The sequence below is a fragment of the Caenorhabditis remanei genome, chromosome X (genome assembly GCF_010183535.1).
Source record: "Caenorhabditis remanei strain PX506 chromosome X, whole genome shotgun sequence".
Taxonomy (NCBI): Eukaryota; Metazoa; Nematoda; class Chromadorea; order Rhabditida; family Rhabditidae; genus Caenorhabditis; species Caenorhabditis remanei.
Window position 1 is genome coordinate 18,496,891 of NC_071333.1, and position 24,568 is coordinate 18,521,458.

The window sequence follows — 24,568 nt, forward strand, 5'->3', positions numbered from 1 at the left end:
TTAATAAATCTGTTTTCGAAATGAAGCCAATCCTTTTATCCATAGTGGTATTTCATATATTTATTCATATAAATACAAATATTTATGTATATACATTGAACGTTTTGTTAAACCGAGAATAAAGGAAAAAATGAGCATTTGTATATGTACATGGCAATGGGTGACTAACGCAATAACTTGAAACATTTGGAATTTGGACCTGAGGAGTGCGACGGTACAAAAAGCTTTCTAGTGACGATTCTCAATAAGTTTCAGAAAAATAGTTTCTAAAATTTAATGGAAATTAGAGAAGAAGGGGATTTGCACAGTCCACACTAGATTTTTTATTGTGAGCTACTCACAAGATACGATACTACTATGCGCACAATGAACCGCAATGGGAAATCTGAAATATGTTCAAAAAATTGGGGGCAAATCGGGAAACTATTTTGATTTGAACTTTTTTGCTGTTAAACTGGAATAAATATGTATGGAACACAATTTACAAACCGAGACGCGACGGGGGAATGAATTAGAAATGATTTTGAACTCGGAATTTAATGTTAGCTTTTGGGTTAGAATACATTCTTAACTACATATCTCTTGCCACCTCTTTGAGGTATTCGTTCACTTCTGATTGGTTTGGAACGTCGGGAACTTCCCATGACGATTCGATGGGGTTCCTGATCTTAGTTTTGCATATTGGGCAGGAGAAGTCGTGGCGGTACTCCATTTCGGCAGCGATGCATCGAATGCAGAATGCGTGAAGGCAGGGAAGAAGGAGCTGAAACGAAGAATTTTGAGAATTAGAAGACTTGGTAGTTCTTCGAATTAACTTACATCGTTGATATTCTCCATGCAGATGACACAGTTACCTTCGACGTCGGATCTGAAATCAATAAGGTGTTGTATGGTGTGTAATTGGAAGTGGCGGTGCTTTAGCTATACTCTTCTCCTGCTCCAGGTACATCAGGCCGTCCTGGACCACCCGAAACTCTCGGAGGACCTGGACAACCTGCGTCAAGTATGACCACTGGCTCAGCGGGGTGAGGACAAATGGGGCCACCTGCCCCCGTGGGACCACCCGGACCTAATGGGCAAGGTGTTCGTGCTGAATTAAGACCACATTAGTACCTTATCCTAGCCATTAATGGTTTTTCTTGCGAGAAGTTCCACTAAATGTGTTATAGTTGGGAAGTTCTGGAAACTTTTCGATTTCGCCATAAGTTAAGTTACAATCCTGAAAAAAGATGTCTGAGTTTCCCCAGCCGCGTGTAAGCAACTATTAACTTATAACCACTAACATTATGGTACGGATGCAAACTATTCTATGCTACCGACGGTTTTTTTGTCTTGTCGCATCTCTCGAACTATTTTTATGCGAAATACTGTTTAGGCAGAACCCTAAGCCACCGGAGCTACTCCCAGTCAGCAATTCAAAAAAACTAACGTTTGAGTCAAGATGAACTGGCTAGTCGACATGGGGTCCACACTCCTCTTCCTACTTTCCTTCGTGGTGACCATCAACTTGTGTAAGTCATACGTTGACAAGAACTCCCGGAATGAGAGCTCCTTGTATCGCACAACCTGCTTAGTCACTTGGTTGACCTGGAATTATTATTCAGATTACATTTATTCAAATCAGGAACGCGCTCACCTTGCAGCAGAGAATCTTGATCTCAGCTTTCCAGTTCTCGAACTGTCCACGCTCAAAGTCTATTGTTCGGAGAGCAAACGCGAGGTACTCGTCATTCTCCACAAGAAGACTGCGATAACTGAAATGAAATTGTTAGATAGTGAGTAACTTCCGTCATGTGGCAAATTTAAAGTGAGCAACCATGTGGTGTTGGATTATGAAATACTTTTTTGCGAAGGGAATTCAGAATGATGACTATTTCAAGCCTAAGGAATTTATATATGCAGCGATGCTGCCTGGCATTATGAATAGGAAAAAAGGAATAAAAATAATTCTTTCTGACTTTTTTTCTATGAAACATCAAGTTTTTATTGTGACACATCGATCATAAGTATTGTCTGTCTAATAACAATGGATTTTTTTTCTTTTTTTATGTCCAAAATTAGATTAGAATCCTGAAATTCCAAAAAATAAAAATGCTTACTTCCTGTTGACCTCCTTCATATCAGCAAGAAAGTCCTCCCATGTGCACGACAAGAAGCGAGGGTGGCGTTTTGATTGAGTTACACCCATCTCTGAAACTAATCAATCATTTTTCAATCATTTTTCTGGAAAAAAAAACAAGAAGCACACGTGTTTTTCAAGAAAATTAATAACTGAAACACATGACTTGTTGACGATTTACGGTAAACAATGAGACGCCGGGATATCGGAGCCTTGTTGTTATTCGAATGTCTGCAGAGAGGCCCGGCGGAGAGGAAGAGAGAGTGGTGTGAGTGTGCGTGAGTGCACGTGAGAGTCCGCGGCGAAACGTGTATTTGTGTTGATGAGTGGAGAAAACAGAGAGAAAAGAAGAGAGAAGAATAATGAGATGCGAGTGAGTGTGTTGAGGGAGACGGGCTAAGCGAGAAGGACACTTGAGAAAGAACTAATGATGATGGAAGGGAGATAAGGAAGTTATTACGAAAGAATTTCTTTTGATTCACAGCATAATGAGAAGAATGAACTATGGAGAAGCATAGAACACAAAAGAATGATGAAAGTTATAAGAATAATATTTTTTCGAACAAAAAATGCAAAAATATAATTAAGTTTTTTTTAAATGCTTTAAACGTTTAGCTTCCGCTATTTTGAAACGGAAGGAAGTAATTTTCTAAACATAATTTTCTATAGTGTACATATTTCAACAGGAAACTATCTCAACCTGTTTCCTACGCACCATCCTTATCAGCTGATGACATAATGGGTTCGAAGGTGGATCATGATAAAAGATGACTCATTTTGGAAGAAAAAACCGTTTTTATACACTTTGATAGAGTTTTCCGTTTAGTAATTCAACCTAAACGCAATTATCTAACGGAAACAGGCAGGATGAGAGCATTCCTATTGAAAAAGAGATTCAAAATGAGAGGAAAACAGAAATTATGTGGATTATGTGTATATGGCAATGTATACTGGATTGAATTGTGATAGATTTTGTTTGTTGTAGTTCAATTTTCATTTTTGAGCCCTTCAGTGCTTTTTTCAATATCCCAGTACCTCCAATAAAACTTTTGCAGGCTTTTCGATAGAAACCGTTATACAATATACAATTTCTGTTGCAACAAATGGTTATTGTTCTATTTTACATCCCCGGAAATGTTCTATACCGCCCATCCCAAAAAAATTGCGTCCTGCTGCAATTGTAACAAGAAATGAAAAAAGTATTACAGTTTCTGCCAATTCTATTCTTCTGATTCTATTTCTATATATTTGCCAGCCGCGACTTGTAGAAATCCGTGATTATCTGGCGGTTTACATGATAGAAGATATCAGTATAAATAAATAGATATCATCGATCATGTATGCTGTCAGATTAATGGATAGGCTCCTTTCCGGTGAGTCATCGTTTTTTTCTTTTCAATTTTTCTAGAGGGCATGCTACCGTAATCCAACAGGATTCCTGCATGAATTTTTTTTAATGACTTCACTTCCCAAATGTTCGTTCAGGTAGAAACTTTTTCGAGTTGCTAAGTATTTTTTATTGTTCACTCAAGTAGTTTGTACGTTGTCCTTTTATTTTAGTTTTTGGGTCCCTACCCCCCAAAAATCTCAAATCTGTCCCTTGTTTTCCATTTCTCCATTTTCTAATTAAAAATCAGAGTGAGATACAATATACAAAGCTGCGAGCAGGTAAGAGATTTGTATCTCTTCACCCGTTTTAATATATTTCTCGCATTTCACCGTATACCACGGGGAGAGAATTAGAAGGGGACACATTCGTTTTCTCGCACACTCGCTGCCCCGCACGTCCAATATCCAACGCACGGGCAAGACCATTGATTCTCTGCCATCACATTATTCGCCTCCTTCTTCCTATCGCTCTTTTTTCTCTCTTTCCCCCTCTACATACTCGATGGGCCGACCGAGCCGACCGAGGCCGCTCAGCGGGGGGAACAGACCACATAGACCCCGAGGGGAGTCGAGTCAACCGAATGCAATTGTAAACAGATGGCATATTGGAGCTTCGTTTGTTTTTTTTTTGGCTTGTGGAGTGTTTTGTGATACTGTTTAACCTTTCTGTACTTTGTTATCTTTATTTTTGAATGCTTCCTTTCGGTGACTCATCATTTCTACTGAAACAAAAAAAAATTTAGAATGGCTAATGGCAATAGCACTCTGCAGGATATGAAAATTGAATTTAATGATATGTCGGTACCGTCGGATTTTGAAACTCAGAGTGTAAGTTTTTAAGTTTTTAGATGGTAAATGACTCAGCAGCACGCAATCGTAAAATTTTGTTTGTTCAGTTCTTCAACGAATTCTTTTGTTTTAGGTGACTGGTCAGCTTGGCGATTTGTATGTTGATGACAAAATGCGGCGTATGATTGTGGACCTTCAACGACACTGGCTCACCGACTACCATCAATCTCGCGAGAAAGCTCTGGTTGATCTGACTGAAAAGGTATATACCGTAGGATAAACCAAACATTTTTAAAATTCCTTTATTTCAGCTCCATGAAGAATTCCGGATTGACCAGGAGAAATGCAAGCAAGATTTGATGGATCAATTCAAAGTTGAGTTGGCTGCCACAAAAGCGGAGTTGGAACAGAAGCATGATGAGAGTCTCCAACAGGAAATTAACAGATTGATTGAGAAACAAGGCAAAGAATTGGCGGCAGCTAAAAAGAAGCAATGGTGCTGGCAGTGTGATAAGGAGGTGAGCACAATGAGAATGTATCCCAATAACAAAAATATTGTTCAGGCAATGTACCACTGTTGCTGGAACACAGCTTACTGTAGCGTGCCGTGTCAACAAGGTCACTGGACTCAACATCGCAAGTTTTGCCGTAGAAAGAAGGGAAATATGGGAGCACCAGGGCCACAACCAAAACCGCATTCAACCATGGACATGATGGAATGAGTTACTTACAGTACCTCTTCTTTTTCCTCTCATATTCTCTTTTGTTAGCTACTTTTCCTTCCACCACGACACCTACCGTACTCCATCTCTTTTCATTCTTCTCTTCTTTTTAAAAGTTTTCTTATCTTTTTCCGATTCATACCGTAATCATCCTTTTCTTTTCCGTCTTTACCTACAGTACCCATTAATTGTGTTACCTGACCAAACATTGTCTACATTTCACTAACTCCCACCCTCAGACACTTATTTTGCGGATACCGTAAGATCTCGTCTTATTCCTGTCCTTCTTACTTTCAATGAAAGAAACTTTGTCATAAAAGTTATTTATTTTATATTAAAATACGAATGACACCGCTATATGAGAAAAAACAACGAACGTGAAAATTGGGATATGACTCATATTTCTGCGATACAATATAGCGATTCTTCAGTACAAAAACGCAGTGAAAATTTTTTTCAAATTTACAACCAAATAAATTATTCCCCACCCAAACTTATTCTTCCATCTCTGATGCAGCAGCCGCTCTAATTTTCGCATCCATTTCCGCACATCCCTGTCTGTAGCCCTCAATTGCAACGGTACGTCTTTTCAACACAGTATTGACATCGTCATTCGCCTTTTGCTCCAGACGACCTCTGAGCTCTCTGTACTCCTGATTCATCTCAGTTGCCATGTCAGCAAGTTTCTTATGGAGATCTTCAACAACGAAGGTGCCAGTTTGTGCCAAATGCTCAAAAGCGGTCCCGAATCGATTGTATCTTGTGACCTGTTGATCTCTGAAGTGACGAGCTGGAACTTCCACATCAAGTCTATGCCACTCCTTCAAACTATCGATGTAACTTTGATTGAGTTTGTCAAATGTCATCGAGAAACGCTTGGTGTTGGTCAGATTTTTGCAGAAGCCGCGTTCATGAAGAGCCTCGGTGGCGCAGAGCACACAGTCTTCTGAAAAAAGTTTATAAGTTTTGAACAAGGGTTTCATACTAATTTTACCTGCAGCAAGAGACTTTTTGTGGACAACAGGTTCAAAGTAGGCGTTTCCAATTTGTCTGGACAGCAACATAGCGCGGCACTGGTGATATGAAGCAAGTTTCTGGAAAAAGAAAATTTGTGGGACGTCTGAGTCAGTTTTTTGGGTTACTCACCGCAAGGTGCTTGACTTCTTCACTAATCTCCGCATCGGTTCCCAATGCTTCAATTTTCTCCTCGTAGTGGACGCTCAGAAGAGGGTCTAAAAATAAATTATTTGAATCATAGTAGTTTTTGATTAGAAGTTTACATTTTTTGGTGTCATTCATGTCCAGTGGCTCCTTATGCGGCTTCTCTGGTCTCTCTGAATAATGAAAAATGATAATTAGTCTGGTGAGGGAGTTTGTGACTCACCGAGACCAGTACAAACTTTCTTCACTTGGCCATGTTCTTCATGTCCTTCTGCAGGTCTATTCATTATTGGCTGATCTCCAATTTGAACTCTGTAACTGTTTGATATGAAGGAACAAAAAGTCGAAAGAAAAGTAAAAGAAGAAAAAGACAAGAAAAATGTAAAAGCGGTATGAAAAAAAGAAATCGAACAGTTTTTTGAACATAGGATAACGTATCGATATGAAATACTTTTGAAAATTCTACTATCTTGCACCTGCACAACGTTAGTTCCCACAAAAGTAATGCTAATTTGAATAATAATCCAAAACACACAATTTATGCTAAACAAAACACAGCTGCCACAAAAACAAGTATCTAAAAAAGAGGAAAATGAAAAAGTGTCGTGTTGTTCGTGTTGTGTGAAAAAGAACTGAATGCCAGCACACCACCGCGCCGACGCACAGTTCGCTTTGTATGTGAGAGAATTGACGAAAATGGCTTATCAGCCGAAACAACAGAGATTTTTTTCTGTTTTTTCCCATGAGAAAATGGTATTCGAAACGCCAATGGTCTTTGAGCGGCAACTTGTGTTCACATGATAAAATATTGGAATATGCGGCGTGCAGAAAAACATCGAAAGAGGATTATTGTCAATAGAGCGAATCTGAAATCATTTTTTGAATTTGAAACTGAAAACTCTGCACAATTGGTGCTTTGTGTCAGTATGCAACCTAAAATGAACTCAATCTGCAACATATCCAAGAAATAACCCAAACCTAGGGAATTTCAATAAAATAATGTCAAAAACACTCACACAAACTAAGAAAAAGCAATGAATCATATTTATTATTTGGGACGGGCACACACACAGCAAAAACAAATTATTAGGATTATTATGCGCTAAACGAAAAATTAAGAAGATGTGTGTCATTTACCGCCGGTCCCTAAATAATGAGACGGAAGTTGGTTTGGTATTGAGCAGGGATGAGATGATTCATTGGAGCGGTTCCCTTCATCAAGTACAACGCGGCTGGAACGATGCAGGTCAAGTTGATAAATCCCTCTTGGTCCTTCTCGATGAGGTACTGAAAGAAGAATAATAAAAGTTGGGAAATGAAGTTTTACAAGTAATGTGTCTGGAGATGCGGCTTTCAAACTTCAAACTTGGTTACAGGTACTTTCGACTACCTGGAGTCCATTTCTGCAGTCAAAACCGGCAAAATCTTTGAGAGACATTTCGCCAATTTTGATAGCAGAAATGTACTCCCCGGAGTCGAAAGTACATATGGCTAAATTCTTTGATCGTTTGGCCGCTTCTTCAAAGACTTCCTTTGTTAGTATTATTAAAATCGGTATAAAAATTAGTTCTGACCAAGCATCTGTCAATTCGGATATTGTGGTACCGTACTTCAAAAATGACGTCACTCGATACTGCCGAATAGAGAGCTACCGTAGTTTACAGAAGGAACTATTAAATTTCATTATAATTTTCGACTTTTAGACGTTTTTTAAACGTTTTTTTCTCGAAATTTTTAAAAGTGTGCTGATGGACGTCATTATCATGGTGCGATCGTTCAAATTGACGAAAGCTTACCATCGAAGCCAGAAGTTCGTTAAACCGAACTTTGAGGCCTTCGCAGTCCTCGCAGTCGAGTTTCTCTGGACGCGAGAAGACCACGATTGGGTCTTGCATAGCTGAAATTTATATATAATTATATTTTTATTTGTTCTCCTAAATGTAAGCAATAAACTCACCATCTTGAACCTTCATTCTTGATTTGGCGGCGCCGGTGAGCAGAGTCATCTTCAACGATTCGAAGTTTTTGCGGCAGCAGAGACAGTCGGTGTAGAATGGTGCTGTAATAATTGAAATATAATTAACATAAAAATTTCATATAATGTGACGTTAATTAACGTACCCGAGGTGATTGCAAAATCTTTCGGTGGAGTTTCAGCTTTTGCAGGTGGAGCCTTTGCAGCCATGATCAAAACTGCAAATAGGAAAAAATAATTTAGGCCTCTTAGCAATTAGAAGCTCTAGGGATTCAAAGATTATCGGTATAGCGCGATTGCAACAAGTCAAGATGATTGAGGGGGAAGAGGAAGAAGAGGGGAGAGTAAAAGGAAGGTGTGACCAGCATTGAACACACATTCATAAAAAAGTGTTGTTGGGAGAAGAGAAATGAGAGAAAAGGACGAGAGATGGATACACGAACTGTGTTTTATACGATAGTAAAGTTTAGAACTTTGATTTTTATCTGAAAGTCACATGACTCAAAGTATGTTTTTATATTTTCCAGCAGTTTTTGTTGCAGAAGTCAAGTCACAAAATTTATTTTCTCAGGAAATTGAAAAAAATTGATTGAAAAAAAAATGAAGGAACAGGTGATTTATGGAAGTAGGAAAAGAAGAAGGAGAGTTTTTTGGAGTAATAATAACGAACACCAGTCATCCTATGCATTCAATTTCCGTTAGGGAAAAGGAAAAATTTGATTTTGGTCCTCGATTAGCTATAAAAATAGAATAGCGGACAAGCGAGGCGTCGGGGGATGAAAAAATGAAAAACGTTTTTTGTTCATTGAAAATGTCAGATGAGATGAAATAGAATGATGGAGGAACGTATCGGACATAAAAATGATGTCATAATAAAAATGCCTGTAAACTATCTTCATATTGATGAATGTTGGAACCATTATTGAAATTTGACTGTTATTATAGAAGATGTACGCATTATTAGGAAGAATGAAAGATTAAATACCTAAGCTGTGACCACACAAGGATAGTCAACAAAAATAACAGATACTACAAGAAATTGTGTCGAAAATTATGTGCTCATGAAGAAAGGCAGCATGAAACTTTCAAATCCGGCCCCGGTGTGCATGCTCACATTGCTTAGCAACGACGTTGTTGTAATTTATGAGGTTTATGAATCCAAGTATGTTATGCGCGCTCTCTCAAAGACCCTTCCTTCCCACCAGCCGTGCACAACGCGTGTCGAATGTTATATTATAATTGGGGTGAAATTTTGGGTGGACAACGACAAGATCTCACGTCTTCTTACTGGAAATGTGAACTTTGTGCGGGGAAACTGAGTGGGAAAGGAATTGTGACTAGCACTGGAAAAAGGGAGAGGTGATCAAAAATCTGAAATGCCAAAGAGGCCGTAAAAAAAATTGTTTTTCTAAAAAACACGAATTTTCGACAATACATTAGAAACCATTCAAAATTTCGTTGTGCATAAAGTATTTGGAATTTTTTAAATATAACATTGAAAAATAAAATGGTAAAAAATTAGATACTCCTTCATGAATCCCGGCGGTCCGGGTCGTCCGAGGAGCTGGGCGTAGAAAAAATTGATTTTTTTCTGTTTTTTAGGTTTCCGGGAGCAGTCTCATAGTTCGTCTTTATTTTGCCTATCATCATATCCACAAAATCTTGCCTCGGCTCGGCCGGGCCGGATTTTAGAATATGCACAACGTTTTCAATAAATATTTTGGCTTTTTGTTTGAATTTTTTGTCAAATATAAGCAGAAATGCTATGTGCTACAGAAGAAAATCAACAGAAGAAAACTGATGAAGTTCAGAGCTAAAAAGGTGTCACCTATCAAGCCTGTAGATTTTCCTACTGTCTGGAGGAACATAACGATTTTCATTTAAGTAGTTTCTATTACATTTGTTTTTTGTTCCCTTATCCTGAATATTTTTTTATACACCTAACTCATAGGTGTATTTAAATCTAAAAAATTTCTCCTTTTAGTATTTCCTTTGTTTCTTTTTACATGTATTATGTATTTCAAGTCTGTTTCCTGATGTTTTGCTTCTGACATAAATAAAAATGATTTCAGTTATTATTTGTCTTTTTTCTGATTTTTCTGATTCATTTGAACACACACTCTTTTTTGGATTCAATTGAACAAACAGTTATGAAAAATATTAAAATTTCAATTTTTGTACGAAAACCCGGGTCAAACCTAAGGAAAATTTTACATTGGCACAGTCCGGCTTGTCGCAAGTATTTGAATCACTCAATTGTTGAAACATCTGTACGCATAAACGCCAAATGTCACCTACCCTTCAATCTGAAATAACCATAGTCAATCAATATTGTCACACTTCTCAAGAACTGCACATTCAATTTAATTCTGTCTGTCTGAAACAGGGGTTAAATCCACCAAACTTCTATTCCGCTGAGATTTTCTCCGAGCAAAGTTTATGGCAAGCTGTCTAGCCAGTCTATGCCATTAGTCTGATCTTATAATCCAGTGCGTTCGGTGTTACCATAGTTTTATTCATTTTTTCTTTTTAGTCTTTATCCAAGAATGCTTTTTCTTGGTATTGCCCCCTCAAGTTTCCAAAATGTTTAGTCCAAGTTTTTTCATAAACACATTTTCTTTCCATTTGAAACATTTTGCGCTCCCAAAATGTCCAAAATGCAAAGATGTCCCTCTGTCCCCTTTTCTCATCTTTTTTTTTGCAACTTTCGTTTTACGAATCACCCCATCTTTTTACACTAACCCCTAGCCCCTTTGACGTAAACAAGTAGCATTTGTTCCAGTGCTCGGGGGTAAAAAGGAGGAGCAAGTATCCACTCAAATTTCAAACACATCACACACATACAAACTTAGTGTAATACATATATCAGTGTGGTCAGAGAACAATGAGAGAGAAGACAAAAACTTGCAAGTTGCAAATCTGAATTAGAATAAAAAAGCTGATAATTGAAATTGGCATAAAGAAAAAGGGAAAGTGCAGAATGATAACTATTTCAGAAGAATGTAATTTCTATATTACCCTTGAAGATCTATCTAGTCTTTCTTCGCGTTTCTGCACACTTCCTGTTCTTTGAAGTGTGTGGAGTCGTCTTGCAAAAAGCCGGGAGTAAACGTTTTACACATAAATAGGACAGCCAACAAAAATGGATGATGTCTCTGTGACAGCGAATGGCATTCTTCTTATATTTTCGTTGCATTTTTTGAAGCTGCTACTTTATTTTTGAAAAGTTATATCATATGTTTCAGATTCATCAACAAATCAAATAACTGATACGAGGAAACTCAATGGTTCTACTCACCAAAATCGTGCTGCTTTTTGCAGTCGTGGTTGGATTGGGGTTCGCCAACAACACCACTGACGATGCCAGCGTCAAATTCTCAAATATCACCAAAGACGATGTCGGCAATCCCGCTACCTCGAACATCTCATCTGACTCTCAGAACGAAATCTCCGATGCTGTCAACGACCCTCGGGCTGTTTCAAACACTCCTGTTCCCTCAATTGCTGATACTCAGACTGCAGTGTCTGTCGACAACGTTCCACATACTTCTGAACTTGAAGTGAGTTGATTTTTGAAATATGGAAATTGACTAATACTCAAGCATTAATGTGTGTTGTCTTGGAAAAGCACTGAGCACGTTTTGATCAGGAGTTCTAATCTGATTCAGTCTTATTTCAGTTTCCACTGCTGAGTTAGTAGTTTAATATTATATCAATTTTATAGGGGATCTGTTCCAACGATCAAATCTGCTTCTCACATCCGAAAGGCTGTAATTTGGAAGATTGTGATGTCATTCTGTCGGTAAGTCCGTGTTTCCAAAAATACTTTTTCCCATGATATTTATAGTTGGGCAACGTCTCTTTTATCTATGTGGACAATTTTAACTTCTTGGAAATGGTACATATATATTGCTCGGATAACGTAAGTGGTTTTTAGTTTTCCTGATTTTCCACGTTGTTACTTTTTGTTATTTAAGGGAGTACAAGACGAGCGCGTTATTCTGATTATACAATCGACTCCTCATGCGTTGGTTGTAAATGAGCCGTATGGAATAACGTACATCACGACAGCAAAGTTCACTATGAATTTAACGGTTATAAATGAAGAAAAAGGACAATACCTCTACACTTCTCCCGGTTTATTATTTAAAACTGGTGAAAACATCACATACGCCATCAGATACCATGAAGCAGGCAGTGAGTTTAAAAAGCGTGTCATTATAGTCTTTCTGTTGTTAATTTGCAGTGAACGATGCAAGCATCAGAAGAGAACAACTGTTCTTTGTGAAGGAGTCAACAAAGCCAAAAGAATTCAGAGAAGTGAGTTAATAGATAAAATAATTTTTACATCGAAACAAACTTTTAGCATGCAGCTACCTTACCGTATGAAATTCGTTTAAACTACAATAGAACAGAAGAGAATCAACAGAAGAAAATTGATCAAGTTGAGGTTGTCAATCTCAGAGCTAAGAAGGAGTCACCAATCAAGACAGTAGATTTTTATACCGTCTGGAGGAACAGAATGATTTTTATTTAAGTAATTTAAGAAATTTCTGTAATATTTTTTTTGTTCTTCGTCCCATTATCCACAAAATACATACCCTCCCTACCTCATAGATTTCACACAGATCTGAATTTCTTTTTCCACAAATTAGTTCCATTGATTATGTTTATATGTATTGTACATTTCAAACTCGGTTCTTAATGTTTTGCTTCCAACAATAATAATAAATAAAACTTCAGTTCACATTCTTTTTTTTTCTGATTACTCTGATTCATACTTGGTAACAAAGTTCCATCTTATTTCTCTTCTCTTCTGTTTCTACGCTTACTGGTTTTTGAAGTCTTGCGTGCAGAACTCTAAGAGCAAACATTCTACACGCATAAGAAACGCAACAAAATCGAATAAACTTTGCGTGACACTAATAACGAATGGCATTCTGAAGACTTTGGTCTTCTTCTTCTTCTTCTTTTTTTTTTGCATTTCTGCATGTTGCCACTTTTTTCTTCTAACGTTTCCCACTACACATTCATTTTTCAGTACTACCAAATTTTCAACTGATTCGAGTGGATATTCAATGGATCAAGCTACCAAAATCTTGCTGCTGATCGCAGTTTTGGTCGGAGCAGGATTTGCTGATCATGCCGAAAATGCAGCTAACCCCCTTGAGGTAAGTTGGAAGAAACATGTTTTGTATCACTTAACTAGTAGTGTGTGTAGTTTGGAAAAAAAACAAAATAGATTCCGATTAGCTTTGACCAAAACACGAAGTAGGTACACTTCGGAGTTTTTATGAGATTAGGTCTAATTTCACCGCTAAATAGGTTCAATCTCAAATATGTTTAAAGGGAATTTGCTCCGGAGAACAAGCCTGCTTTTCCAAGCCGGACAATTGTACCGATCCCATCTGTGACCTCATTCTCTCGGTAAGTGTGTAATCATATGAAAATGTGATGTCACACTATTTCTTTTTCAGTTGGGAAGCAATGTTTCATACCTATATATTCATGATATCCAGGAGAATGAAATGCTGCACATTTATATGTACGAAAATGTAAGCAGCTTCAAGTTTTCAATTGTTTTAATTTTTTGTTTTGTTTTTAGGGTGTGCAAAACGACAGAATCCGAGTCTTTCTGGGAAACAATCCGTTTACATTTGATGGAATCGAACCGTACGGGAAAGAGTACAGATTGACTCATAAAAGATTTCGGGTTAATGTGACTGTCATAGACGACGACTACGATCAGTATCTCTACACCTACCCAGGTTTAATGTTGAAACTGGGCGAAAACGTGTCATACGCGTACAGAAAATACAGACCGCAAGGTGAGTTTAAAAAAGTGTGTTTCATGAAAATTTTGGAATTTTTCAGAAGGATTGCAGCCAGTGAGCACAGAGAGAATCCCGTTGCACTTTGTAGAAAGCTCCAAGAAACCCGTCGGATTTATCGACGTAAGTATACAGATAATTTTCAAATAAATTTTCTAATTATAACACACTTTCAGCATGATATGAGCTTCCCGCCGACAACCCCTTTACCAAAAACTGAAGTTAGGATGCCAGTGGAATTTTCTGATAGAAAACTTCGATTCAAAAAAGATTCTTCTGTCAAGACAGTCGACATCAACTTTGTGTTGAACGATCGGATGAATTTCTGATAACTCTCAATTTTGAAGCGCTTTGAATTATTGTTAACCTCAATCTTCTTTTCTAAATACCTCCTGAATACCTCATGATCCAACAGATCTAGATGATTAAATACCTCACAGATGTTTTTTTGCTTGCATTGTTTGTAATCTCGCTTTCGAACGATTTTATTTATACTTTGCTTTTTTCATATTCGAAACTTTCAATAAATAGATGTACTGTTATCTTGTTTTTATTTTTTCAGATTAAAAAATTGCATTCGCTAGATACAACTGTCGGTAACAGGGTGGTAAGCAGGAGCCGAAGAATCGGATATCCGACTTCTCTAAATTTCTCCGACGGATAATTCTCCGATTTTTTTTCAGAGAAACTATTCGTAAAAAAGTCGGAGAATTTTTGAGAATCGCCGACACTCCAAACTCTGTTTTTAATGTATTTTTACTGGTAAAAGCTTTTAATGATGTATAAACATGTTTTATAAAAGTGTATTCTAAGAAACGCAACAGAAAATTGTTTTAGAACCATTTTCGGGTAAATGTTTGCATTCTCCAAAACTATTCAGAATTCTTCGATTCTCCGAAACAAAAATTGGAGAAAATTTGGATAACCGATTCTCCGAAAATTTCGCTCCGAGCAAGCCTGGTAAGCCTGGTGGTAAGTGAGGAAGTTTCAATAGTCCTTTATAAGTCCACTGTACCCTTCAATACAATAAGTATATCAGACACACTCATTCATACTCTCCTGTCAAATCCACCCGCAACACCTCCGCGCCTCGTTAAACTCCCGTTTTATCCAGTTTGAAAACTTTTCCTCATTTATTTACGTCAGGACTTCTCAGCCATTCCAAATGATTACATTTCGTCAATGAGCTCTCGTTTTTCACACTTCAAAAACCAAAGATTTATGGAACCGTTGATTTGGATTGAATATTAAACGAAGAATAATATGAAGAAAATAAAAGGATGAGATGATGAATCAAAATGAAGATTTTTTGATATATAATGTTCTATTGGACTCACATTCGATAATATTTGCTATACTTAGAGGTTTTGCAAATTTTTCAAATTTCGGCCCAGCTCCAAGAAAAGGTACCTATTTTTGACCACTTTTTTAGAATTAGAAATAATACATTAAAATAATCCAATTTCTTAATTAGCTTTCGATTGAATTCTGAGGTATAGACTGAAATTCGACATTTTCGGAAAAATTCCAAAAACTTCAAAATTTCATCCAAAAGAAAAGTTGTTGTATTTCAAACGCCGGGATGACGGGCCAAACTCCGTACTGGGCCGATAAAATGCGATTTCGGTCCGGTCCGTAACTATTTTGAGGTTCTGGCATAATTCCTGTTCCTGGTTACATCATTCCAATATCATCCATTTGTTTTTTCTTTCTTTTCAAAAATCTGACCCTTTCATGTCATTCAATCCATCATCTGTGCAACACTCTTGCATGTCTGAGGCGGTCTTCTGGGAACTCCACAATTACAGTTATTTGTCATTTTCTCCCTCCGTTTTGCACATCATTTCCACCCTGATTGTGTGTCTTTTGTCAGTTTCTGTTTCTGTTTCTTATAAAAAAAGAAGAGAAAAGCTTGATTTTTCAATCACATCATTCTGAGAATCCTGAGGTACGCTTAACATGTTTGTTACCCTCTTTCCTATTTTCCTGTTTTCTTTGCACTGAAAAGATTAATCGAAATTCTAAATTCCAAGCTCCTTGCCGATCGTAAAGATCCAATTTTAAACCAGAAAAGACGAAAAGAAGGATGTTTCTGTGACACCAAAAGATTTAATTTGGGTTTCCCATTCTCCTCCCCGTCTTCACCTTCTGATTCAATTTTTTTCTTCTTCTTCCCGTCTTTTTTCTTCATTTTGTATCCGAACCACTTCTAAGAAGCTTCTCTTTATCCCTTTATCCCTACTTTCTATAAATGAAAAATGAAACAGGATTATTTATGCAAGAATTGTTTCAAAACTATAAATGAATTAATTCTGACACTTCTTATTTCTCAACTTATTAATAAGCTTTGTGTCTTGTTTTAATGTTCTCAACACTTTTGTGCCCTAATGCCTAACAAACCCCTCACATATTATTCATAACCTCGAGCTGTTATTTTCAGCAGAAAAAAACCTGAAAATGAAATTAACTATTGTCTACAAAAACAAATAACAACTCTGGACTTTTCCGTTGAATAAGTGTTCATTATTCATTTTTCTCATATTTTCCACCTGGTGCATATTGTGCCTTTATTTTTGTCACTAGCTGCAGTTTTGATATTTAATGTTCTAAAATTCTAGGTTATCAGCACCGTGTTGACTACCTAACTGTCAACATTTTGCCTTCAACCATTTCCATGACCATAAATCACTATTTTTCTTTAGCCTTGATGTCGTCATTGTTCCGGAAGTACAGACTGCACCGGAAGTGCACCTACATCATTGCCTCCATTCATAAAAAACGTGGTGGAGGATGCAATGCAAAAATTAGAAACTTAGAAACCGGCAACACCTTTTGCCCCATTTAACTTTAGCTCCCGACGAAATTTGTATTAAAAACAAATGTGACCGGAAATATCTTACTAGATTGCTTGTTGAACAAGAAGTGTGACGTAGCAAGTCGCGGAATAAAAAAAACGAGGAGACATCCAATGAATGTCGGATAAAAATAGCGCGCTGGTTACTATTTACGGCCTTTCTTGCACATCATTTGTAGGGTATTTGTGGTAAGGAGAGAGAAGAAATAACTCAAAGTACCTTAAAAGATAACTCAACTTTATTATCGTCCCACGCGCCGTGTCCTTGTCTTTGAACGATGAGGAGGAGGGGTGAGAAGGAGGAATGTTGTTTTTTTGTCACACATGTATGTCTCAAGTGCTCAAATGCGATTTAGTGAAACATGCACATGTTCCATGCTTTTTATGTTGAGCAATGCTCCGTCAGGAGTGAGTCAAACAGTTCTAGTTTTGATTCCGACATATTTTCAGTTGATTCATATCAATTACGTTTTCAACCAAAATTAAATATAAATTATAAAAAATTCAGCTGGCTAGTTCACCTTATTTCATTACATAATTTTACATAAATTCAGCAACAACACGTAAATATGATATCATTCCCAACAAGTGTAATCTAATCAGATTAACTTTCTGAAACCAGACCAATCGGTCATTTAGATGACTCCTATAAATAATTCCTATCAGTAGTCGTTTCCTTATCAATGAAAATATGAAAGTGAGGGCGGCGGTATACACGTATGTACATACGATTGAAATATGTACATTTGGAAAGAGTTTATCTACGTTCATCGACAACCCCCGCGCAATTTTTGTGGGAGAGAAAGAGAACAACAGTTCTGTTTGGTTAGTTGGATAACTTTTAAATGTTTTCTGTTTTTTGGTTAGGTGCAGTTTTTACGTCATACGATTTGCTCAAATTTGATAAAATTTGAGCAAGACTTTGTTTCTGTTTCCAACCTGATGACATAGCAAGAACTTTTTGCATGACTGAGTAATTGGTTCAAATATGTTCTGTCATGGAAAACAATATTATTTTATTTTGCTGAAACGAAAAACATAACCTTCCAACCAGTGATCATGGAACGTTTGTAGGTTTTTTTCAATCACTATATATGATGTCATTAATCTTGCTCATCTCCAGACTGATTCAGGACATACGAATTTGCAATTTGATGTCCTATTCTTCATTCCGATCGTAAATTGTCTAATCTCTGCTTTTCTTTTGTCGGTTTTTTTTCATGGGGCGGTGTCCAGTGTCCAGACGAAACCGCAAAGATGACGAAGCTCTAACCTGATTATCTCTTGTGTGAGCAAAGAAAATTGTACACTTAAAAGATGACATGTACCCCCCACGCTTCTGAAGAAAATTGTACATATCTTTTTCATATGCTCTGCGGACATTTCTTGCTTTGTATCGCATTGCTTTATGATCCGAATCTTTCGGTTGAACACGTGTTGAGGTATAGATCTTGCAATAGTGTAAGACATCATATTTTTCATACAGTTATTTTGACTAGGTTGTACCTTCTAACATTATGAAATCAAATATTCCAAAGTTTCAAAAAACAGGACCATATTCTTAGACATCTCTATTCTTCTTTTCATACCTGTTGTTGTTTTTCCGATGGTCAAAGTCATCAGCAGACTTCGGAATCCACTTCCACCCTCGCAGATGAATACGCATCATTGCGTTTCTCTTTTCAGTTTTTCAACCCGAAATTTTTCCATTTTTCACAGTCATAGTTCTACATTTTCATTTTCATATTTGAAAATTTCAGCTGCTTGTGTGTGTCAGATTCTGATTCAAGTTCCATTAAGAATTCCATTTTAATTCTATTTCTGAATATGGTAATTGAAATACATGCGTAAAAAGTCCAGAATTAGAAATAAAAAATTTAGAGCAGGTGATAGTAATATTTGAGAAATATTCTTCACTGAATGTGAGTTTCGTCTTGGAATAAATTTTCAATAAACTACAGAGTATTACCAATCCGATTAAAACTTCTATTGATTTGTGTTTTGTCTTTCATAGATTATTCGACATTTCCAGCTAAAAAAAAACAAAAAATCATGTTTCCTGAATGAAATCACGTTGGATAATGTGGCTCATTATCCAATAAGTCTCTCGTATTGTCAATTTCAATTAACAGGACCAATTAGGTGCAAAAAAAGTCCCCCGCACTCTTCATCTTCATTTCGGAAGAAAGCTTTTTCGTAGTATCCATCCGGGTCTAGACGTCGCAATACATGTCTTGCCGAAACTGTGGTATATGTGTAATTGAGCCAGTTTTATTGTCGGTCAGTTGTCCTCCTCTCGGGAACTTTTAAATTAAATAGATGCGAATAGATGGGGGTGCGAGAGCAATAGATGACTCCTCCCGCCTTTTCTCCTTCTGGATGCGATACGATGTCAGAAGACTTTAGCAGAAAACTCTAGCATTGACACGTCATTCGTACCTTTCTTTTTTCTGTTAAAGCTCGATTTCTTCACATTTGAGCCAAGTTTTATATATAATTCTTCTCCAAACGTGCCACGCGTGAATGCACTCCGACAGAAGGCAACCTTACTCCTACTCGCTTTGTTTCATAAATGCTTTTGACCTTTTCTGAACAAAAACTTGTTTATTTTGTTTCATTCTCTCTATTCTTCATTTTCTATTCATGCTCTCGCCCAAATTAGTCCTTTCTACCAGATTCCAATAAGTTTCGAATATGAAGTGTAGTGTTTTTGAACCAAGAAAGGCTTTTCATAAATTCAACGACAAAATTGATGCATCCTAAAGCAGATGGAGTAGAGAATGAAGTGTTGAAGTGTTGTTTCGCAGAACAAAAAGTCTAGACCTTCCCAGAAATGATGTAAGAATAAAATTTGGTTTTTATAGTAATACTGTAGTTTTCCAAAATAACAAGGAACTTACTAGTATTTAAATTAAGAAACTGTCATGATCGTTTCTCAGAAACTTCATGAGATGACACTTGTTATTCTCCTCCCCTCTCTTAGTTAACTAGGGTCCTAGAAGGAGGAGGGAGGCAAATTATTTTGATTTATGTAAATCCAAACTTCCTTTCTCATCATTACCATCATCAACTCCTTCATCAGTTTTTTTCTGTAAAGTTAGTGTTTTCAGTTTTTTACTTCTCTTTTTCCCCTTTTTTCATTTTTCACAAACAGGAGAATGAAAGCAAACTTGGAGCTTTCGACTTTTGAAGACAACGACAAAAACAATGGAAAAATAAAAAATAGAGAACAACTACCTCTCCTCATTTAATATCTAGTGTGCAATAGGTGTGAATAACACATAATCGAGCTTATTTGAATCAAAGTTTTGAGTCCAGTAGAATAAAAATGACGTGATATGAACTAACTTTTCCTTAAGTACTTGTTCTCAGAAAAATTGACACGGCGGCTGACTTTCCTTTCTTTTTATTCTATTATATTCTATTGTTTTCACTTGTCATTTTCAGAATCCTGTATTCATATCGTAGATCCCACTTCCGATTGCATTTTAAATAAGATTTGACTCCCTCGCTAAGAAGGAAATGTTAAGTCTTGAGTCTTTCCCGAGTGCAAAAAATTATTAGCATAAATTGAAAAATCAGAGCTAGACGGATATTCCTATTTAATTTAAGTTATGTAGTTCAGCTATGTATAAAGGAAATATAGATTTGACTTTTAGAAATGTATAGTGTCATACGATTCTTACTGCTTTTAGTTATGTTAATGGACTGATATTCGGATTTTTCAAGAATTAATGTTTAGAGGCTTACTGTAGCTATTTACCTTTTTTTGCTACCTACGGTATTTATGTTTGGTATGTTTGGTGCATCCTCAATAGTCTCGCTACTGTTATGAGCATCTATTTTTAAAACTTTATTTCCCTCCGTACCATCATACAACATCATTTTCTTATTTGTTTCCTGACACCCTCACTGCAAAGAATACCAAAGTACGTGAGATGTCTAACCACCACACTTCCATATCTTCTTCATCCGCTAATGTTTCTTGACTGATATGATAATGTTTTCTGATCATTCATAGTGAGATCAGAGTCTCCAACTCCTTTTTTCACGGCTTTTCACGGCCCGCCGCATTTATTTCACTCCTTCACTTCTTTACGTAAGAAGGAGAACATCACCTGTCATTTATTTGAGCTGCTAGTGCAATATTCGTCTTCACTCTTCTCCACCCTCATCTCCTAGTTTTTTTTTGCTTCCTTCCTACGCATTAATGAAGAAGAAGAAGCAGCAGCAGAGCTAAGGATAAAAAAGGTCCTCGCTTTTCCTTTTGCCTGCGAGACATTGTCATTCCGAATGACGTTTTTGGTCCGTCGAGTCATGCCATCGAAAGACTGACAAAACCGCCGGCGCCTTCTGCACCAAATCTTATTTTTTCCTTGACCGGGCCGATTAGGCGTTTGCGATTTGGAACTGGGAAGCGCTAAGCTGGGAATGTCTCCAACCAGTCTGTAGAAGCACTAGTGACTGAGACCAAAAGCAAGACCAATACAAAATCCAATTCTTCTCACTTTCCCTTCTATCTTTTTCTTCTTTGTCTTTTGCTCGTTCGACCAGAATGTTCCATTCTTTTTACTTGTGATATCGTTGCAGGGTAGAGTATGAGCAGTTGGTTGCGAACCCTTTTCGTCTTCTTCATCGTGCTCGTCGTCTCGACTTCGGCACTACCGTCAGATTATGTTCGGTTCCTGATTCAATGTGAGTTTGACCTTTTTTCCAAGAACTTGGCTTGTCATTTCGAGAATCAATTTGTCATTTCAAGAATTAAGCTTTCCGTCAGACACTTTGCAGGTGGTTTATCAATGTTTTTTTGAACTTCGGATTTTGTATTCCTAAACTTTGATCAACCAACTTCGCAAAACATGATGCATTAGTTTCTGATCCAAACAATCCAATATGATCACCTAGGCATAAACAAACAAAATGTTCTTTCAATAATTTTTGAATTTTCATTTTCAGCAGCGAGAAATCACGAGAGTTCTTATTACCCACAGGAAAATGTCGGATTCATGAGAGTCAACCGGAACCAGGTACAGTGTCCTGTCCTTTATATGGATTTTTAATTTTACTATCGGATTTTCAGGGCGCTGGCTCAGTGAGTCTTGACTCACTGGCATCACTTCCGATGCTGCGGTACGGATAATGAAAACGAGGGCTCTACTTTGGTCAGCACCACAATTGATAAACCTATATTATTCAAAACGATCTCTCTCTCTCTCTTTTTTTCCTTTCTTTTTCTCTTACATCTTGCTTTTTGTATATGTCATTGTCGATTCGCACCCATTTCCCGCTCCTTACCAAATCATCACCATCATCCATCGAACAAGCCATTCCCTCTCACCCCCCAAAACTTTTTCTCCCAATGATCCTCAAGAAGAAACCAATCGCCCGCCCCATCGTTGTCATCGCCCATCCCATTTTCATCTTCTCCCTCCCACCCCTCACCCTTAAAAACATTATTTTCTTCCCTCAAAAACTTGTTATTCTTCCGTGCAAGATGTGTTTCATGTGCAAACAAAATGTGCCAACCCGTCATCATCATCATCAGATCTCGCCCCATGTTGTACATCTTTTAGATAGCGGAACTCTCATAAAGTTTTGAAAGTTGACAAATATAATTTATGTTGATCACTTCTTTAATTTTATGACGCATCCTAGAAAATACTACTGTAGGAGGCTTCTAGAATATTCCGAAGACCATCATTGAGCACTTATTCTGTTTTCCAAGAACTCGAAGGGTGTTAAAAGACAAAATTGGCTAAATCAAGTCAGTTCGTGTTGTTCATTCAATCGAAAGAAAGAAGAAGAGAAGGCAAAAAGATGGAATGATGGGAATGGTGAGTAAGACTCGAGTGAAGTTTGAAAATAAGAAATTAAGACAACTGATAGAATAACCCATACTTGGAAAAATCATAGTTATAAAAAAATATGTTGGAAATTAAGACTCGTTACAAAAAATAGGTAAACACTGAAGCCAGAATGATTGAAAATACTGAAAATTGAATCTGAGAAGATTTGGTGGTGGTTTGTGGCTTGATAGTTGTTCCTGGGTTTTGTGGGGTCATTGAATCCGCAACTTCCTTTAAGATGTTGGTGATGGCCGTGGTGTACAATCCAGTTTTAATGTGGTTGTCTTCAGTAGCAATGATCGCTTGGAGTTGGATCATATCTGAAAATAAACAGGTTGTTTTTAGCAGATATCCCGGCCCCGGTCGGCCCGTATAAAAAAAAGGGTGCTCATTTTTTGATAGAATTTTTTTGAAAACTTTTCTAAAATTCAGAGTGAAAGTGCTTAAATTATTATACATGTTCAGCTGCTTTTGATTGAATTTTAAATTTTTAGTCGAAAACTAGACTTGTTCAAAATTTTTCGAATTCAGAAATTTCGTTTCAAACGCTGAGTCGGGCCGGGTAAAACCACACATAATTTTAATGTTTCCTAGCCCGGCCCGGCGCGGTCATTGACAGGTCTAGTTTTCAGTATATATTATTTTTCAAAAGTTCAAAATAATTTGTCACACCGACTGATTGAATCTTCCATTTCAAACATCAACCTTATATGAACTGGTTCAATATCACAACAGGCAAACTATCATCTTTTCAGGTCATGGTCATACCTTCATAACCCTCCGCTTACTCTCATACAACGCTTTCTTTCAATTTCATTTGATTTTTCATCAAATGATTCAATCACTCACTTATTGGCGATCTTTCATCAAAAGACCCGTATACGCTTCGGTCATCAAGAGAAAGAACAAGAAGACCAAATCTGCCGCATTGGGTGTCAATGTTGCTCCAGTGTTGGCGAAGACCATCCGCGAAGTCTTGGGAGCCCTGGAGGAAAAATGAAATAAAAATTAATATCATTATTTTGAAAAAAAACTACCTTATTGATGATAACAAACATTGCATCGGTCCCTTTCTTCGAACAAAAATCTTTGTTGTTATTCACCTCGGTTTTGGTAACAAATGTTACAAGTTGGGTGTTGATACGATACCTTTCCGATTCGCTAAGTGTCTGAAAACTTTTTTTTCCATTTTAGAGGACCATCCCTATGTTAAAATTACCTCATATGGATCGCAGACAAGCCCAGCACTTCGAAGATTACACTCCTTATAGCTTCCTTTCTTTGGGTTTGGGTAGGTCTCCACGGTGTAGTCTTCATCAGCGCCCAGTGCAGAAATAGTGAAAACTGACAAGAGTAAGGCGGATGTTGTGAGCATGTTGAGCTGAAAATAAGAAGTTCAATAAAAACACTAACAGTACTCGATTCTTTTTATAAAATCACAGTCTGCTGTCGCATGGCGGTAAAGGAAAATGGAATTTGTTCGGATGGGTCTCGTAGTTGAAAGCATGAAAGCCGTAGTTGAGTACAGTTTTTCACCCATTTCCACTACGAAACCCAACCGCACAATTTCCGTTAACGCCATGCGACACCAGATTGTGAACTTATAATAGACTATCAGAGAATTTTTTCGTTAGTTCTGTACTTCTTATTTTCCAACTGTCTTTCTCAATAAAAATAGTTTTTTATCGTGAAAAACAAAATAGCATTGGAATGTAAAAAGAAAAATTATCATCTGTACGAAGAACTGGGGCGAACGACTATCAGGAGAACAAATATTGAAAAACAGAACAAAACAATAGACTTATCAACCGACCTCTACCCGAGAGAAGGGGTAGGCGGTAGACTAGTGAAAAGATGAAACAATCAAGATTGAACAACACAG

The 24,568-nt window shown here is 37.2% G+C and overlaps 8 protein-coding genes across 8 annotated transcripts; 4 read left to right on the forward strand and 4 right to left on the reverse strand.

Annotated features, from left to right (window-relative positions):
• Positions 1-571: 571 nt before the first annotated feature.
• Positions 572-2,188, reverse strand: GCK72_025738 (uncharacterized protein; the record flags this gene model as incomplete). Its single annotated transcript, XM_003105482.2, has 5 exons — positions 572-763; positions 820-868; positions 1,430-1,587; positions 1,637-1,754; positions 2,100-2,188. The coding sequence occupies 5 exons, from the start codon at positions 2,186-2,188 to the stop codon at positions 572-574; spliced, it is 606 nt and encodes a 201-aa protein (XP_003105530.2).
• A 2,064-nt stretch (positions 2,189-4,252) lies between these two features.
• On the forward strand, positions 4,253-5,019 carry GCK72_025739 (uncharacterized protein; the record flags this gene model as incomplete). The annotated part of the gene is made up of 4 exons (XM_003105491.2): positions 4,253-4,336; positions 4,431-4,559; positions 4,609-4,815; positions 4,861-5,019. The coding sequence occupies 4 exons, from the start codon at positions 4,253-4,255 to the stop codon at positions 5,017-5,019; spliced, it is 579 nt and encodes a 192-aa protein (XP_003105539.1).
• Positions 5,020-5,513: 494 nt separating this feature from the next.
• Positions 5,514-6,467, reverse strand: GCK72_025740 (uncharacterized protein; the record flags this gene model as incomplete). Its single annotated transcript, XM_003105518.2, has 5 exons — positions 5,514-5,965; positions 6,014-6,113; positions 6,166-6,251; positions 6,300-6,353; positions 6,404-6,467. 5 exons carry the CDS (start codon positions 6,465-6,467, stop codon positions 5,514-5,516), a joined length of 756 nt encoding a protein of 251 aa, XP_003105566.2.
• An 859-nt stretch (positions 6,468-7,326) lies between these two features.
• On the reverse strand, positions 7,327-8,365 carry GCK72_025741 (uncharacterized protein; the record flags this gene model as incomplete). The annotated part of the gene is made up of 4 exons (XM_003105424.1): positions 7,327-7,467; positions 7,977-8,077; positions 8,138-8,239; positions 8,302-8,365. The coding sequence occupies 4 exons, from the start codon at positions 8,363-8,365 to the stop codon at positions 7,327-7,329; spliced, it is 408 nt and encodes a 135-aa protein (XP_003105472.1).
• A 3,074-nt stretch (positions 8,366-11,439) lies between these two features.
• On the forward strand, positions 11,440-12,692 carry GCK72_025742 (uncharacterized protein; the record flags this gene model as incomplete). The annotated part of the gene is made up of 6 exons (XM_003105607.2): positions 11,440-11,715; positions 11,880-11,957; positions 12,003-12,077; positions 12,133-12,352; positions 12,402-12,475; positions 12,522-12,692. The coding sequence occupies 6 exons, from the start codon at positions 11,440-11,442 to the stop codon at positions 12,690-12,692; spliced, it is 894 nt and encodes a 297-aa protein (XP_003105655.2).
• A 541-nt stretch (positions 12,693-13,233) lies between these two features.
• Positions 13,234-14,315, forward strand: GCK72_025743 (uncharacterized protein; the record flags this gene model as incomplete). The annotated part of the gene is made up of 6 exons (XM_003105495.2): positions 13,234-13,326; positions 13,505-13,582; positions 13,633-13,710; positions 13,761-13,983; positions 14,030-14,109; positions 14,163-14,315. The coding sequence occupies 6 exons, from the start codon at positions 13,234-13,236 to the stop codon at positions 14,313-14,315; spliced, it is 705 nt and encodes a 234-aa protein (XP_003105543.2).
• Positions 14,316-21,438: 7,123 nt separating this feature from the next.
• On the forward strand, positions 21,439-21,980 carry GCK72_025744 (uncharacterized protein; the record flags this gene model as incomplete). Its single annotated transcript, XM_003105612.2, has 3 exons — positions 21,439-21,535; positions 21,797-21,867; positions 21,921-21,980. 3 exons carry the CDS (start codon positions 21,439-21,441, stop codon positions 21,978-21,980), a joined length of 228 nt encoding a protein of 75 aa, XP_003105660.2.
• An 805-nt stretch (positions 21,981-22,785) lies between these two features.
• On the reverse strand, positions 22,786-24,061 carry GCK72_025745 (uncharacterized protein; the record flags this gene model as incomplete). The annotated part of the gene is made up of 4 exons (XM_003105528.2): positions 22,786-23,006; positions 23,536-23,671; positions 23,724-23,855; positions 23,906-24,061. The coding sequence occupies 4 exons, from the start codon at positions 24,059-24,061 to the stop codon at positions 22,786-22,788; spliced, it is 645 nt and encodes a 214-aa protein (XP_003105576.2).
• Between the last annotated feature and the right edge of the window lie 507 nt (positions 24,062-24,568).